Source organism: Atractosteus spatula, chromosome 14 (genome assembly GCF_055471065.1).
Source record: "Atractosteus spatula isolate fAtrSpa1 chromosome 14, fAtrSpa1.hap1, whole genome shotgun sequence".
In the NCBI taxonomy this organism is placed as follows: Eukaryota; Metazoa; Chordata; class Actinopteri; order Semionotiformes; family Lepisosteidae; genus Atractosteus; species Atractosteus spatula.
In genome coordinates, this window is record NC_142719.1 from 39,389,570 (window position 1) to 39,407,908 (window position 18,339).

Below are 18,339 nucleotides of genomic sequence, written 5' to 3' on the forward strand. Positions count from 1 at the left end.
TAACAGGTTGGACATTTGGACAATGAGTCCCAGATACTGTACAAGACATAGCTCTGTACAAGAAAAGGCTCTATGGCTTATAGTGTTCAAGGTCTTTTGTAGCATAAGGCCTACATTAGCAGATATCATATTAAATGTTGGAATTATTCATACTATAAGTCCTTAAGGTAGTCTGGACCTAGATCATTCACTGTCTTATACGAAAGCAGGCGAATATTAAATTCCATTCTGAATTTTATAGGGAATTAATGCAGTATGAACTATACAATACCGGACATACTACATCCTATTTAGTATGTCACTGGACACCCTAGTAAGTAAGGCATTACTTACATTAATAATAATGGTCTAATCTGGATGAATTAAAAGCATGCATCAATTTTTCAGCATAAGATACAGTAAGGATCTTAACCTGACAAAAAGTTACACAGATGAGCGTTGAATGACAATACAAGGTCAAAAACAACACATAAGGATTCTAACCTCAGTCAATGTTTTGATTTCAACACGACAATCACACTGAAATCTCCAACATTGCACAGATGTTGCTGCATGCCAGTAAGCGTCACAGCAGTCGTATCATATCATAGTTTAGCATAAGAAAGACCTTTTGCAGCCGTATCGTAATATGGGACAGGCAGCTGTAAAGAGCAGAAACCACAGGAGTAGTATATGATTTTGTTAGTTTGCTAATGGCCACTAATCTGACAAAGAGCTAAAACATGTATACAATCCAGAAAAGGTCTCAGTATAGAACCCTGTTGAACACCCTTAGTAATTGGGACATCAGCCAGGATTTACAAATTGTCTCATATTAGCTAGATATCCACAAAGCCAATGAGGGGAAGTACCAGTAAGCCCTAAATTTCCATACAATACAGTAAAATCCCTGTAAAGGCGCGCAGTGCTGATGCAGTGTAATGGACCCTATGCGGAGTTCCGGGCGCTGGTCAGAAAAGATGTGAACTTGGAAAGTTATCGGTACTACCAAAGCCAAATCACTAGACAAGAAACGGGTTAACGGGTCTGATCTGCGGCATTTGCAGGGAAAGCCTCCAGCTGGTGCTTGATTGGGGCACGAACATTTGTGTGGAGGATTCTGAATAGCAGCGGGTGTGACAATACCATAACCGACAGTGTCAAAAGTCAAGAAGAGGGGAAAATTAAGTGACCCATAATCAAGAAGTCATTAACTTAACAGGCTTTGTTTCAGCACTGTCCTTGTTTAAGCTCTTGCTGAGGTCTCAGTATTTTGGTATCACATTGGCACCTTCATATGTTAAATCCTATTTTGAACAAGGGCTTCTTACTATAAGTATCACCTTGGTGATGATATATCTGACATGCACGGCTTCTTTGTGCACATGCCTGAGTATACAGGATGTTTATTTAAATAGTTAGTGCGTTACAGTAGCATACAAATTCAGCGTAGTATGTCCAAGTACGTGACAGTGCCTGAATTAGTGTGGTTGTTCACAGTAGCGTTTATGAGAACCTGCCCAGGATCTGTGAACAAATGAATACTTCAATTAAATACATTCACCAGAAAGAGATCTCTAAGTGATTTCCTCACATCTCCCAAAGACAGCTTTCTATACATTTGACTGGCTATTCTAAAGGGTCCCTTTTCTTGTGTACTGTAATCGACTGGTGTTGAGGGCAGGAGAGGTCAAACCGCACAACCCTGCCTTGCTGTACAGTACCTTACGCTTTCACAATAAGGCTTTGGTTGCTGTGAGCCTTACAAGGACAAATGTCTTTCTTGTATTGGACAGAAATGGGTGTGGACCTTTTCTTTCACACTTACAGCCATCTTATTTTTGGAATATTCATGTGGAGAAGCTCAATTGTATTTTTTACCCGCGTTTAGAAAAAAACAAATGAAAAAAGAGAAACAGAAACCGAACACCTAATCAGAACTTGGTTATACTTCTGTAGCATTGAGAGAAATATCAGTAAGACAAAAGTGTTTGAGATCTCCGGCCCAAGACTCAATTTGACCCACTTGGCAAGAATTCAGAATACAAGTACATAATCTATACCCAGAGGTGGCAACTGTACTGGTGTAAGTGCATTGCTTGCACCTTAGGCTTGATATAATAATGTATATTCTGAGTGTGTCTGCACATGGTCTAGCCTGATCACATGTGCATTTCTGGTGCAAACATTTCCATTGTGTAACCTGCCATGAATAAATTATAGCTATTACTGACTTCAACATAAGATACTTATTTTGAAATACTGTGCATTATGTGCATTATCTATTGACTTTAAGTGGAATATTTAGGAAGCCCCTGCCTAAAGAATTAAATCGGTCTGGATTTACTTTCCCAATTCTGTGCCATCTTAAAAATGCACATATAATATTTTTTTCTAGTTATATAGTTCTGGTAACATGTTTTGAAGAGTTTATTATTCATGTTTGTATATTATTTATGTTTGTAATCAAATCTTTCTGCTTTAAATTGCTTTGCGAGTAAATGTAACATAGGAATGGAGTACATGCATACTCTCATAGCGTTGTGACAAGATGAGACCTAATTGATATTCATAATTAGTGTTTAGTATAATAGCTTTAAGGCATTTCAATAGCTAAGGTACCACTGTGTCACACTGGTGAGCTCAAATAAGAGCAAAACAGCTCTGCTGAATCACAATATTGAGGGAGATGGAACCATCTTACAAAAGAGAAGTCTTAACACAGTTCCGTCTCCTGATACCTAAGGTAAGGTTTTGATACGAAAAGAGCTAGGGGCTAATTAATTGTTATACCCAAAATGCACACTGACTTCATACTCCTGACTCCATGAAGCAGCGACTGATACGGAACATCTAAATAATGGGCAAAGAGTGAAAGAAGAGGGTTTTTTTACTTTTCAATTCAAATAATAAAAAATTAATTCTTGGCAAACGGAGGGCCACAGAATTGAAAAGTGCTGCCAGAGCAGAACTGATTTTAATGAAATTAATGTCAAAAGTGTTTTACTGGAAGGCAAAGACAAACGTAGCACAAGCTAGTTTAAAATTCTGTCAAATCTGAAGACTTTATCTCAGGAAAGAAAGCAGATAAAAGGAAAAGAATGAAGCGTTTTCTAACTGTCACTCTTTTCCTCACAGAAGTCTAAAGAAATTCGTGCTTTCATACAGTACATTTTACGATGCCTCTTTCACTTCACTGAGACTGGATTGCATAGAGCACATGTCTCAGCAAGTTGTCAGAAAAGACTGGGTGTGAGAGACTCATTCTTTGTACTATACTGCATAGACAGATTAGAGATTTTTAGAATCCTAAAGAGCCTAGCTCCACCTAGCGCATTCTGACGTATTTGAGCTCTGAGAAACCACTGTGCGCTTGGCCATCTATCAGAAATGCATTCTGTCAACAGCAACATTATTCCCATGTGTGAAACACAGGAACCATGTGCTTTTATTCATAGCGCACGCCTGGATGAAAGATGTGCACTATGAACCTCTTTCAGTTGTGCACACACAGGATACTTGATAGTGGTACATATATTTTATCTAATATTCTTAGACAGAAGCTTTATTATTGTTTCCTAATAGTTCTACTGCTGTCAGTTTTCACTGTAGTGTGTATTTCTTGTTTGATGTCTCAGGATCTTCCCTGTGACTGGTTAGTTACAGCTTCCTTATGCAGGCAGTGTGATAACAGAGGTCCATTTGGGGTTTCAGCTGAAGGCTAAATAAAGACTGAGCAGTTTCTAGCTAAGGGTTTCTTGTGTGGTGCACTAGAGAGTGATGCAAATTTACTGGCTTCTGCTCTGAAAAGTGTTAGTGCAGTGACGATCAGTCCAGCGTTCAGATTCTTGGCACATTTACTCACCAGCTGTTGCACATGACTGTGGACCCAGCTGGAAGTCTGGGGAGAGGAAGACAGTTAGCTGAAGACAGTACCATGCCTTGTAGAATAAGGAATCAGGCTACAGAACTGCAGTATTTCATTTATCTGGAAGACAAGACTGTGTACCAAATGTATTAGGTCCTTTGCTTATTTCAGGTAAGCAGCAGGCATTTTGTTGTCCATCAAGCTTTTCGAGTCCAAAACCGTCCTTTTCTAATAATACTCTTTTCTCTTTATCGTCACACAAGCAACATTTGTGGATTATTTTTTTTTAGAACAGGCAAGTCATCGGTGTCTTTTAAACAGTAACTGTGCTTCATGTAACACGTTTTTCTCAAAGCACTTTAAACACTTTGAATAAGGCATTAGGAAGTATATTGTACCATGCCAGAGCACAGTGACATACAGCCAGAAAACAAGTAATATTGGCTCATTTGAAAAAATTGGCCCCTTGCTCAGAAATCCTTTTAACTAAAGTTCTGGCCTAAAAGGTTGATTTGCATACACATGGACATTAGACTTTGTTCTGTAATTTCCATCAAAAGAATGATGTATTCTTTTGATGAAAATAACAGAACAAAACTGATAACGTACAATCATTCTTTGAAACCTTTGACTTAGAAGTATTTAGCAGTGCACTGCAGCACTTCGCTATGCTAGTTTGTATGCTGAAGCTAGTTTTTTTTCCATTGTGCCACTGTTTGAAGAATAGAGCTTCTGCAGAGATTTTTAAATCATTATCCTAACACTTTTTTCATTTGACTAATGGTGAATATCCTTATTTTTCGGTTATGCAATTTGGATTTTGGTAATGGCATGCTATGAAAGAGAAATCCCCAAAACTAATCTGCCCACAAGCCTGTAGAACTGCACTGTTTTGCACTAGGAATTTAATTTTAGCATGCATGACCTCTCTAATGAAAGTTTACCAATGCAGATTTGCAGTCTGTATTGTAAATCTGCAATTTCCCTCATGGGATCAATAAAGTATCTATCTATCTACTGTATACTGCTCATAACATGCAAAGGCTTGTCTTTTCCACGCTCTGCCATGGCTTCTATAATGCTTTATCACAACTTTGATACTCTACATTTCATGTTTTTATCATAATTTCACAGGGTGTTTAATGTGGTGTACTCAGTAATATTCAAAATGCTTGTTTTGCCAGGAAATAAGTGTTTCTGGAGCACATATGCTCTCAGTCAGTACAGCTCTATGCAGTATGAAGCAGCTCTTCACTCACCTTTAATTAATCTTAATTGCAATCTTCTCCATGTACTTGTCTTGCATCAGTGACTTGTTAATGTTCTAAATAATAAGCATTGTTAAATGTGGTTTACAGGTTCCATAGAATTCTCATTTCGCAGTTTAAGGTACTTTTCATATGTTTTTGTTATAAACTGAATATTCTTTGTATTCAAAGGAAGAGGGCTTGTGTTCCTTGTTATTTAGTGTCTTTTCTTTTGTGAGCTCATGAAGGAAAATTAAATGTCTAGGATTTGTTCTGTGGACCACAGTTTACACTACAATTAAATAATTCTGCCTTTTTTTAGCAAAGCATTTTTAAGCCACACATTAACCCCTTTTGTCTTTCAGTATAAAGACTTAGATAATTCTCCATAATAAGTGTTGCTGACACCGATGTGCAGTGTATGGGCAGTATGTTTGTAGTATCCATAAAACACAGCTAATAAGCTGTCTTAATATTGCAGGAGTACTCTGGACACATCTGGGTTTTAGTCACACAATGCAGCAAATTCACAGAACTTTAACTGATTTTATTAATTTAATGTTTTGTCAAAACTGTATTTTCTCATTAACTTACAGTACAAAGCTTTTAAATGCTGTTCTGTGTTTTCAAAGATCTCTCTGCAGCAGTGGTATGATTGTCTAACCCTTCACCTTCTTGTATTTTAAAAAATATATAGTCACTATCTCTTTTTCATTGTTTTACCCTCAAATCAGGGCATACCATTTTAAGGCTCTTGGCAAAAGCTCATAGAAGAGCAGTCAATGCTATTTTCTTAATCCAACAGGGAAAATTATATTAACATCCAAGCAAGGGCTGCCAACAATCCACTTTGTTTTTGATAACAAGCTCTTGTGTTTGGCCACTTTAACAGTTAAATACCAAATGTTTTAGAATTGTTGAAGTTTCCCTGTAGTTTCATATTTCTGTCACATTCCAAGTCAAGTGATGGATTCTCCACTATCAAGAATCCAAAATGTTTTAGAGACTTTTTCAGTCATGCTGCATTTGCAGTTGAGTAGTGTAATATATAAGTAGCCTGCAAGACACAGTGAACCAGATGAAAGCAACCGGTCTCAGATTCTGTCTGTAGCCACTGATGCATGTTAAGGAAGAGTACAGATGTCTCGGTATACTGTGTGTCATGTGAATAGGAACATGGGCACAAAATGGGCACAAAATGTGTCATTGTGAAGAGTACAGTATGAGAGTAGATCAAAGGGTAAAGTTTAGGAAGCTACAATATTCATTTATGGTGTTTTCCGTGCTATGCATGACAGCTGCCTTAGTCTTGAAATAAACCCATACAATATATTGTGAAAACCCTGATGTAATAACAGTTTATCTTTAACATTGCAATAGGAATCACCTATTCTTTTTTCAGAGAGTACAGCACACTGAAATGTCTAATCCATCATTGGGTGATCTCTTTAAAAAAACATAAAGCAAACTGCTGCTCTACTTGGATCTAGTTTAAGTTTTAGATAAAGGAAGTGTGATTGAAAAGTCAATGTATTTTGAGCCTATGTTCCTTTACAGTAGATGTAGGTCACTGTAACTCGTGGAATGCATTATTTATGCCTTTGGCAGTAGACAAGTGTTTGCTGTGCTACAACAAGCCTTACAGAGGTTTATTCACTCTCCAGTATACAGCACTACACTGCAAGATTTCATGTTATACACATGTGCTGTTAATCATTGCACATTATTTCTTACTGAGAAAAGACCCTGGGGAAGTCCTATTGCACATACTCAAGGGGTGTCTTCACTATATTAGGTCCAGACTAGAAAAAGTTACCAGTTAGGCTTCAGCTTCCCAGGTGTGGTCATATGACAAAAATGGATAGGGCAGCCCCTTCCTCAAGTGTTGTTTACATGTGTAATAAAATCATTTTACCCTCCTACACCCAGGAATTTTCTCTATCATCTTTTAAAAAATAAGAAATAAGTTAAATAAGTATTTTTTTCTTTTTCATTCACCCACAATCTAAAATTGGGGCAATCTTTTAACTTTTTAAATTTTCACATTTACCTTTATGAGCCTTGCATTGGTATGATGGTACCCTTTCCTCTGTGCTCTTGTCAGAACCCTTCACCGTTCTCCACAGAAGAGCTGAAATTAAGAGGAGCTGTGATTCTTATCTCACTGGCAGCTCTTTCCAGGCCCATTGAAATTCTCTCTACACTGGATGGGCTTGACCAGTTTTGCATCCTCGAATGGGGTGTCTTGGTCTCAGTGGCTGATGACACAGCTCATATATGAACCAGTAATTCCTGGACTACTGAGGCTAGGACTTTTTTGGGGCATACCATTCAGAATCCCTCTCTGCCACATTCACCTGCCCTTCTTCCTGTCACGCCCTTTACAGCTAGAGGGCGCTCCTACTCTGTCCTGTTCCAAATTTCCCTGTGCTTTGCTTGTCCTTCCGGTGTGTCTTTGTGTGGGGCTATATATTTCCGGGTCACCCTTTCCTCCTGGTTCAGCATTGAGGGTTCGGATGTCTTGAGACCCCCCTGGCACCAGGTCGTATCCTCTGTGGCCTGAGGCCATAGGTTTCTACCCGTCATCGTCTGACCTCCTGAGCCCGGGCTAACCCCTGTTCTGCCGCTTTGCATTTTGTGTTTTATTCCTCTCCTGGCCATTCCACGGCATGCCTGACATCCGTGACTGAGCCATACTTCAACCCTGCGAGCAGCACCTCTTGTTTTCCCGCATCGCTTTTGGCCTTTTGTTTTCAGTTCTTCAGTTCTAATCGTGGGATGCCTCTCCCAACTTCCGTGCCTGTGAGCGGGTCATTCAGCATTTTGTCTTCCCAATATCCGTGTACGAATACCTGGCTTTCCCAGGCTTGTTAATCCCGGCATCCGTGATTGACTGTTGAGCTGGCTCTTCTATTCTTGTTGTGGGATGCCACTTCTGACATCCATGCCTGTGAGCGAGTCATTCAGTGGTATACCTTCCCGACATCTGCGTACGAATACCTGGCTTTCCATGGGAAGTCACTCCCAGCATCCGTGACAGAATGTTTAACTTATTTTTTGCCCTGTGTGCTGTGTTTTTTTTTCTATTTTTTGTTCCCAGGTTTTTTTTTTGGTTACTTTTTTTTTACTCTTGGTGTTTGGCTTCCTGACTTCCTGGTTTCCATGTTCCCTGCTCTACCTGTCCCCTGTTTCCCTGGCCTCTTGGTTCCTATCTGTTGTGAGTCTTTCTCGTGTGGTTTTTTGCCCTGGTCTCCCAGGTTTATTTCTGTTGTGCGTGATGTTTTATGTGTTTTGTCTCGCTCCCCCGGAGCCCTGCCCAGCACCCCCCTCTACTCAGTAAAGGTTTTTACCCTGGAGGAGGGGTAGATCTCAACCATGGACTCCCGGAGGTTTCCTTTCAGTTTAATGAGGTTTTTCCTCCCCCCAGTGCTGTGCAGCTCATTTGTTTTTTGTGTGTGTCTTTGTGTGGGGCTATATATTTCCAGGTCACCCTTTCCTCCTTGCTCAGCATTAAGGGATCGGATGTCTTGAGACCCGCCTAGCACCAGGTCGCTCCACGTCCGTGGCCTGAGGGTATAGGTTTCAATCCCAACATCATCTGACCTCCTGGGCCCGGGCTAACCCCCGTTTTGCCGCTACGCATTGGGTCTTTATCGCTCCCCTGGCCCTTTCCGACATCATGTCACCTTTCATGACACTTCCTGTAGCTCCTTAATCGGTTAGATAAAGAATTCAATTTACAGAGTGCCTGTGCTTTGGTATTATCATTACAAGTCAGAACTGAAGACACAGTAATTCACCATATATTTCTGCTTAATGAGGACTGTTGCTTTATCAAAGGATTGTCAAAGAAATAAATTAGTTAAAATGCAAAGTTTGTATCTTCCTCCAGGTTCTACATTTATAAATGTATATTTATTGAACAACTAGAGTTTACAGTATGAGGCACATCTGTGTACAGTGTATACAGTAAAAACTGTACTAGGCATTTTAAGCCACTCTGTCTTGGATTCTTTTTCCACCTCAGCTACATCAGTGTTGCATCACCATCAGGCTGAATTTAGTATCTAAATTAAAATTGGATTTAAATTAAATAGCAATTACTGTACGTATCGACCCTGCACATATACTATATCAATGTGCTGCTTGTAGTGGTGTAGTGGTGCCTTCAAATTGTGCTGTCACACATTAGTTCAGACATTTACTGATTATCTAGGCACCAGGAGACATCTACTATACTAGAATGAGAAATAAGAACTGTGTAAATGCCAATTAGTGAATGAACACAATGATGCTGTATTAGTAGTAAAACCTAATACCTTAAAATGGCAATACTGTTAAGTACTGTGATGCAAACATATCATTCTCAATTCTCACATTTGCTATGTGGTATGACAGAGTGCATAGATCTGGAAATAGTATTACTATGTTAAAAACAAAAATGTACTAATTTATCTGGAGAATACAAAAATCTAAATGATAATAAATAAGTTTGATTGTTTTATGTGCTGTGTGACGTGTTTCCTTTCCAGCTTGCGATGCAAAAGTATAGAATTCACAAATGCCAGTTGTGACCTTTAGTCTAAGTTTATAGCCTTTAAAGGCAGATGTGCATTGGTGTTAATGCTCATTTTGTATAAATATAATAATAATTAATAATAAATCCTTACACTAATGTAGCACTTTTGTGGACACTCCACTCAAAGTACTTTATAAGTAATGGGGACTTCCCTCCACCAATGTGCAGCATCCACCCCATCACTATATGGGGGTATTAGGACCCACACAGACCATAGGGTGAGCGCCCCCTGCTGGCCCCACCTCTTCCAGCAGCAACCTGAGTTTTTCCTAGGAGGTCTCCCATCCAGGCTCACACCTGCTGAGCTTCAGTGGGCTGCCAGTTGTGAGTTGCAGAGTGAGATGGCTGCTGGCAAACAGTTGCTCCCCCCCTCCCATTTCGAACCGGGGACCTTTCGCGTGTAAGACAAACATGATAATCATTACACTACAGAAACTTGGTATTTCATTACAGTGAAACACTGAGGTGACCTTCATTGTCATGTCAACTACAAAGTTGTCTCAAGAATTAAGACTAAACTACAAGTTACTTAAAGCCATTTTAGAAGTTCAGAAGCACAGGAAGAGTTGTAGAGAGTAGGCTCTGCCACTGAGTTACTGTGTATTACTCTGTGCAAAGCTCCTTAATTTCCTTGTGGCATATCTTTTGTTTTAAAACTGCTACTTTTATAGCATAGCAGTAGATTTGTTGTAGTAATTTATTATGCATTGTTCTGCTTAGACTTTGTGATGAGCTGTTTAATGTAAATATGGATGGCAAGTGCTTATTACTATATTAAAGCAGTATTTTCTATCAGACATTTGCAACTGTAACTCATTGTACTAAGTATTTATTGTACCTTTGTACTATTGAGATCAATCCAAATTCAGTTCATTTTCAAGTAACATCAGCCAGCACTCACTCACAGACCCCAACACTCACTGAGTACAAATTTACAAATTAGCCAAAGACTTTCCTAATGCTTTTCCATTGAATAACTGAGAAACGGACAATAAGAAAAGGTTTTGAACCATAAGAGTGAGGATTTTTAGGCCTGACGTGTCTCTTTTGGGCACCAGTTTCCTTCTGAGAGTTATGTTACTTACCGGCTACTATACATCATGCAGATGCACAATATAAGCTGCTCTATTTGAATCCTCCTTGTACTCAAAGTCATCATTCAGATTCAGAGCACAACAGCTCTGTTATTTTTTCCTAAGTGAATTGCACTGTTGGTCTGAATAATGTGTATGAGCTCAACAGTGTAAATAACAAAGTATAGGCCCATAATGCAGTCAATCCTCAATCCTGATATAAAAAATCCTGAAATAAAGAATCATTTGCATTGAATTTACCTGTATTCTGTCTCGGGTTGTTCTTAATGAAGCATAATTGCAATTGACATTTTTAACTTTTGGGAATGTTAAGTGAAAAGAAAAGCTGTTTTGGGAGATAAAAGCAATTTCTAAAGGTTCTGACCCTTTAATTGAGTTTTGCTGAAATAGCGCATTTCATCCAGATATGAACATTCATTAATGTGAGAATAAAGGTAGCAGGAGAGCTGTTATGCTCAGTAGTCTGGAACAAAGAAATCAGCCACAATACTGCCATCATCAGATAACTAAGAAAAACATGAAAGACAATCCTCTTTGAAGGACTGTCCTCTTATTCTGCCCAGAATAAGATTGAAAACGTAATGCAAAGTGATCTAATACATTTTCTAAAAACAAATGTAAATATGATTTAATGGGTTCATCCTTTGAAAGCTCAATGACGGAGGCTTTGTATTTGATTAGTCAGAGAGGAATTAAGAAACTGTCATGCATCCCATTCTTGATCATTTATAAGTAGTGCTGATTCATGTCAATGAGAGCAGCTAGATTCTCTCCCACAATGCAACGTTAGACCATTGAGTATCATTGGTGAGATTAGGTATCTTCACACGGTTGAGCTCCAGTGGAAGGTTATTGATGACTTAATTCCCATCTTTCACTCAAAACTAGAACATCAGTGTAAGGGATTCATTAAAAAGGCTGTAAGAAAAGACTGCTCACAGATTTTTGTCACGTGTAATTGTGGGACGTTCTTCATTGCAATGAATATCAATTTAAAATGAAAAGACTGCAAAGATTTTTGTAACACGTAACTGGAAGTCGTTGAGTGAACTCAAAATTATTTTTTAATTATTTTAACATGCATCTTGCCATACATGGAGTTTTGTGATGGAGAGCATTTTGGTAATGAGATCTTTTATGGCACTTTGACTGATGAATACTTTTCAGATCCAAATAAATACTCAAGTCAGGTTTGTACTGCCACTGAACTCAGAAGTAAGTAGAACTTTCTTGCTTTTATACATTAAAAAAGCATCTAAATGTGTCCAGATCCATTAAAATTATACACCTAAATTTATCTCTGGTCACACTGTTACCTTGAGAGTCCACTGTCATGGAAATGCACAACATTTTCAAACAATTTAAAGTATACCAGTTGAGATTATGCTGCAGAGTGGCATCCTGCTAAGATTCTCCAACTGAAAATCAATAGATACATTGAATTTGTTTCCCACATTAAATTTGTCAAAGTCATGTTAATGCCACTTCTGTAACAATAAACAAGCAGGGAGCAGAAACATCACATTGTGCAACCAAGCAAACAAATCTGTAGACAAGAAGACTTATTTGTACAATTTTGTTACTTATCTCTAAAAACTAGAAATGGCAGTGATATATTTCCCATATGCATTCCAACAGAGCTCAGATTCAGTAACTAACTAAAGTCTTCATGAGGGAAAATTTAAAAATTGTCTAAAATAAAATAACAAGTATAAACTGAGGACAGATGAATGCAATTTTAATCCCTGCATTTTTTGCAATTCTCTTGGAAATGCATAGAAAATTAGTTCATTAGCATCATCTGATATGCATATGCTGTATTTGCTCATATACAGTGCCTTACAAATGTATTTAGATCCTTCCTATAGAGTAATATTTAATTGAAAACCTGAATGCTTAAACTGAAGGCTTCTTAACGCAAAATAAGTTGCAGTAAGTGGAAGCAAAAAATAAAGAGGGGAAAAAAAGTAAATGTGTTAATTGAAAAGTTTTCTTACCCGTGAACTCATTATTTGTTGGAATCACCTTTGGATTTTTAGCAAACGTTTTACCATGAGTCTTTTATAGGTAGATCTCTACCAATTTTGCCATTTTTTATACTGTGAAATATGTGTCAGAATTTGTTAACACACCAGAAAGTTCCAATTTTGTCCCGTCTAACCACAAAGCCTGTGGCCAGATGTTTGCAGTATCACTTAAATGATTTGTTTGAAAGACTGTATATGTGGGGTCTGAGAAGGGTTGGCCACTCTGTTATGCAAGCCAGCTTTATGGAGTGACCAGAATATTGTTGACTCATGGTCACTTTCTCCCATCTGAGCCACTGAACTCTGTAGGTCTTTCAAAGGTTGCCCTGACCTTACCGTGACATCCCTCACCATGTGTTTACTTGCCCCGTTCCTCAGTTTGGAGAGACTTGGCCTGATCTAGGCAGTGTCTGGGTGGTACCTTCCATTTCTCGATGACTGAGAGGACTGTGCTCACAGGGGTATTCAGAGACTTTGATATGATTACACTGTTCCTGATCTGTGCTTTACAAAGACATTATCCCTGACTTGTTTGAAAGCTCCTTAGTCTTCATTATTAAGTAACTTTGCTTAACATTCACTGCCTGAGTAAGGGACCTCATACAGTACAAGCAGGGGTAATTATTCTAAAATCATGAAGCCCACTATTATTGCACACAGTAAGAGGTCACTCAGCTAATTTTGGGGCTTATTAAGGTAATTTTGTGCACCTAAGTGATTTCAGATTTACCATTACAAAGGGGTTGAATGCTTATGCAGTCATGTCTTTTCCATTTTTCCTTCATATTAATTATATATATATATATTTCTTTCTTTTGCATTTTTTTGTTTTGTCATAGATTTTGTATACACAGTAAATAATATTATTGCTACTTCAAGGTGTCATGACTGGAAGTTTAAAGCAACAAAATGTGAAACCTCTGCAAGGTTTGAAATACTGTACCTTGCCAGGCACTGTATTTCATCCTGGTTAATACTGACAGCTTTTGATTGATGCTGGTCTTTCACTGATTCAGTTTTACATGATCTGCATAGCAATATCTGAAATAAAACCATGTAAAGACACCTTTTTTTTTGTTTGCAGTTCTGTTAGAGGCTTTTTCCACAATTTATAAGTCTACATTTCCAGTCAGGATTAATGCAGGATTTAGTCTTCACCACAGGTACTATCATGACTTAATTCACAGTGGAGCTGAATACCATCTGCCATTCACAATAATAAATGATCTTCTAGTTTGATTTCTCATTTTTACCAAGCTTCTGCATTGATACAATAAATTAGGTATTCAAAACTCACAAGTTTCATACCCCAGATTATTTGTATTCAATTTTCCTTAATATCCATCATCTTGTCAGTTTTTTTTTCCCACTGTCACTACACACTGAATCTTCCAGGTGGCATGGATATAAAACTCATTCATGGAAGAGTGGTTATAAAGCCATGAAAAAATGAAAAATGAAGATATAGGCAAACAGATGAAGATGAAGTCTTAGTGAGTGAACTACGTGAACGGGAGCTGCCTCTGACCCAGGCAACGTGCAAGATTCAGGCACAACAGGCATTAGTAAAGGACTAGCCTATAGTACGTGCTTGTTTCCTCACGGTGTTTTTATTTCAAAACAAGGTCAAACAAAAAACACATACATAGTGTACTCTCTATATGCACTGCAAGATAGTTTATTTCCTTTAAATCCCTGTATATACACATTAGAACCTTAGTCAAGCTACCGGCCCTCAGGTTCTTGTGCTGTATGACTGCAGCTGTATTTTGGGTCAAAAGAAATAAAGAAGAAAAGTGAAAAATGAGAATTTCTTTCATGATCGATCATTCCGTCCTGTCGTGGTCTGCAGTTCCACCGGAGTGTCAAGATGCAAAGCAAGTTCATTCTTTTAAATATTGTTGAGCATGTTGTTAAAATGTCTCTTGATATGACCTTCATTGGTTCGTATGGTTATACCTCCACAGTAAAAACATCCCTTTCCTGAAGGTCTGGAAGTGCCAGAATTTTAAAAAAAGCATTACCTTGTTGCTGGTTTTGCCAGTTGTGCACCAATTAGACTAATAGATGTTGAAAAACAAAACAAGAGAGTTTATTAATCAAAGGGATACAAAACAAAGGCTTTCATTCCTCTCTTGGTGAATGTGGAAGGAAATACACCTGAAGTGAAGAGGAGGCATCACAAGAGGCAAAAAGAGAATTGTCTGTTGTCTGTCTGTCACAAAAAGAGAATTGTCTGTTGCCCTTAGCAAGTAGTTACCTGCCTCAAGACCACACTGGTGAATGAGTGGATGCCTCTGGGTCAGGCACTGAGGTTCTGGTGTCTTTTGCATCTTTTCTTTGGTTTCTGGACGGAGATGAAAGCTCCAGATTGTGTGCATGTGGGCAGTCTCCGAGGGCAGATTTGTTTCGGACAGATGGGTATGCATATGGCCCAGTTTCCTTCTCACTGGAAAAGAGTGGCATTATCGTACTGTATATGGTGTAAAACCAAAAGAAAGAAAAATAAAGAAGGAATTTTTTTTTTATTTAACATCTCAGTGAATATGAAAGAAAATACATTATCAGGATTTAAAAATAGGGAAAAAAATTCCATTTACTAGGCAAGTTCTGAGTCATTATTCAAAGCTCCGTATCATTCACCAGGCTAAAAATTCAGCATCATTTCTTCTCTTTGTTGAATTGCTTTCTAACAAGCAAAGACAGTGATTTGTGGTAGAGGACGTTGAGATGTCTTCTTGATTTGTTTTTAATTGTAGCCACTGTTCAGATAGACAGATATTGAATGGTAAAGGGTGATGTGTTTGGTTTTTCGTTCTGATGTATTTTGTCTTGTGTTATTTACCACATATATTTGCTCCCTTTTCATAACTGGCTCTAGCAATATTCTCTCTATAATATTCATGACAAGTCAGTTATGAGAATTTGAAAATGTGTGTTTTTATAAATGGGCTTTTATATTATGCATAACTGTTTACATTTCATTATACATTTATGGCACTAACACTGAAGTGATTAAAACAAATGCCTTTCCCTTCTTCTGAAAGATGGCTGGATTTCACCATATAATTATTTTGCAGAATGATTTAGTCACAATTAGAGGAAACTACAAATGGATTTTTGACTTTTTAGACTGGTTTAATATCCATTTAAAATTAAAACAATATGGTGTCATAATGTTGCAGAAAGGCTGTTGCTGTGATTCATCAGACGGATAAAAATACTGTATACAGTATATTGCGGCCAAAATTTAAGTCTGTTATGAATACATGATTCATGTTTTTACAAATTACTGCAATTACATTGTGCAAATGAATATGTGCTGTAGTTCATTTCATCTGTACACAGCCTTACAGATGTTAAATTAGAAGAATATTTTAAAAGAAAACACTGTCAACTCGTGAAATGGTGGAATTGTAATCAATATCCAGAACCAATTTATGTTATGTTCTCCTTCTGTTGTTTTTGTAATATTATGCATAAAAGGGTTAAAAATTAGAAGAGGCCATCTGGTTCATGTAGCTTATTTGGTTACTAGTTGCTACATGGTAACAGCTTTGACAGTATGTTCTCCCACAACTCTTTGTGTAAAGAAGTTCCTTCTGTTCTCACTTCTGCCTACACTCCCTTTCAGTTTCCACCTATGTCCACGGGGTTGTGTTTCACTTCTGGTTCTGAAGATGTACAGAGGGTGGAGTATGTCAATGCCTTCAAAAAATTTTATGTATTTTAAGCAAAGCAATTAGGAAGCAGAAAACAACACAAAAATAAGAAATCTGCAGCTGCTCTCCTGCTAGAGCTCAGCTTCCCTCACTTGGGTTACCAAGGCTGATTAGTCTGTCACTAAGAAGCTAGTTCTTTGAATTATTCCATAAATGGCTGGCATTATTTTAAAAGCTGGTAATCTACATGCCTGATCTTCTCTGGTCTGATTCCAGAGCAGCAATATCTTATTTGAAACGTGGTGAAAATATAGTCTGAATATCCCCCATGGTTTGCTGCTCTATCCCCAGAGCTCCTCTGTTTCAATCTCTGTCTAAAAATTGGATTATGAAGTCACATGACTCCTGACGCCACCTCAAATTGCATGTTTGAAGTGCAATCTTAAGGCATCAAATCATGAGAGAAATGTAAAAAAGATCTCAGAGGATAAATTGAAGACCTTGATGTTCACCAACACAGCATGATGCTGCTAGTGATCTTTCCTTTGATGTACCTTTGTGAGTCCTGAATCCAAAGTGGTTGTTGAAAAAAAAGAAGGGAGATGTTCAGATTTGTATCACCACTTTGCTGCATATTGACAGTTACCTTTTGGATTTACTGGAAAGTGTTTTACAGCTTCAGGCAGTACTGAAGGAAATGGATCCTGTCTTGTTTTTCCTGGGGGGTGGTTTAGGTAAATACGGTAGAAGACTCTGCTACTGTAGGACTCTCTGTTGGTGCAGTAGTGCAAAAGGTCTTAACTTAAGCCATGCTAAGTCACTTCTTCAGTTCTGTTCTCTCTTTTCTTTGTCTTTATTTTTAAGACTTTTCATTAACCAAATAACCTTACTTGCACTCTAAATCTTGGCATCATTAGCACGATGCACATGAAAATGCAACAATTTCAGTAACACGTGGGTCTCTCAGTTCAGGGCAGTGGCTGAGGGAATAAGGGATTTTTATTTGTTTGTCTGAACAGATTTACCAGCCTGTTGGTCAATGCCATACACAGAAGCATGATGTAAAAACACCTGTTTGGAAGCTCTAAAACATGATGCAGGCTATTTATTTAAGTACATTTTAATTTCATGCACTTTTGGAAGCAGACATCTTGTAATAGCCTATTCATTATACTGTATATCATGATTGTGCTGTATATATGAATAGGTAAAACCCAAGGGTCTAAATTACAGTCGATGAAGTCTTTGATTAAAAATACATGTGTACAGTAGAAAAGTTAGACTTATCATTTAAGGCTAGCTTGTTTCCTACAGTATATTTTAAGGATCCATGTTGAATAGAAGTCAGACTGTCTTTTCCGCGAAAACACACTAACCTGATTCCTTTTTTTTAACAGGAAGCAAAACTAAAGAAGGAGTTGTACATGGTGTTACATCTGGTAAGTTAATCCATAAAAGACAAAAGTCTTCTTTGTTGTGATACTGTAACGGGAGCCAGCGTTGTGTTAGGAAACTTTACATGGGTACAAATGGACTTCGCAATACAGCAGCAATACAATACCTGCACAAATCTCAATGACACAAGGAGTGCTCATGATTATTCATCAATGTCCCTAGTAAACCTTTTAAAACATGAGCTGAAGAAAGCAAATCACAAGAGGAATCTGGAAGTCTTTTGCGAAGAGATGGTCAAATATCCCCCATTAGAATTTGACGGCCCTATTAAAGACTTATAGGAAGCACCTCTTCAAGACTGTCAAAACAAAAGGAGAGTTCATAAAATACTTGCTTAGGTACGGATACATGATAAATGATTAGTGGGTGATGGGTTCGAGTCCCCACTGCAGAACTGCTTGCTCCAGTGCACTGAACAGAATGAATGG

At 38.0% G+C, this 18,339-nt stretch overlaps 1 protein-coding gene across 2 annotated transcripts in view; it reads left to right on the top strand.

The window, feature by feature from the left end:
• The window catches only part of sncb (synuclein, beta), a 33,233-nt gene that overhangs the window by 2,822 nt on the left and 12,072 nt on the right, over positions 1–18,339 (top strand). For both annotated transcript variants that reach the window (XM_088932753.1, XM_088932754.1), the window contains exon 3: positions 17,854–17,895. In XM_088932753.1, the coding sequence (XP_088788879.1) occupies positions 17,854–17,895 (42 nt within the window). The remainder of the gene's footprint in view (positions 1–17,853; positions 17,896–18,339) is intronic.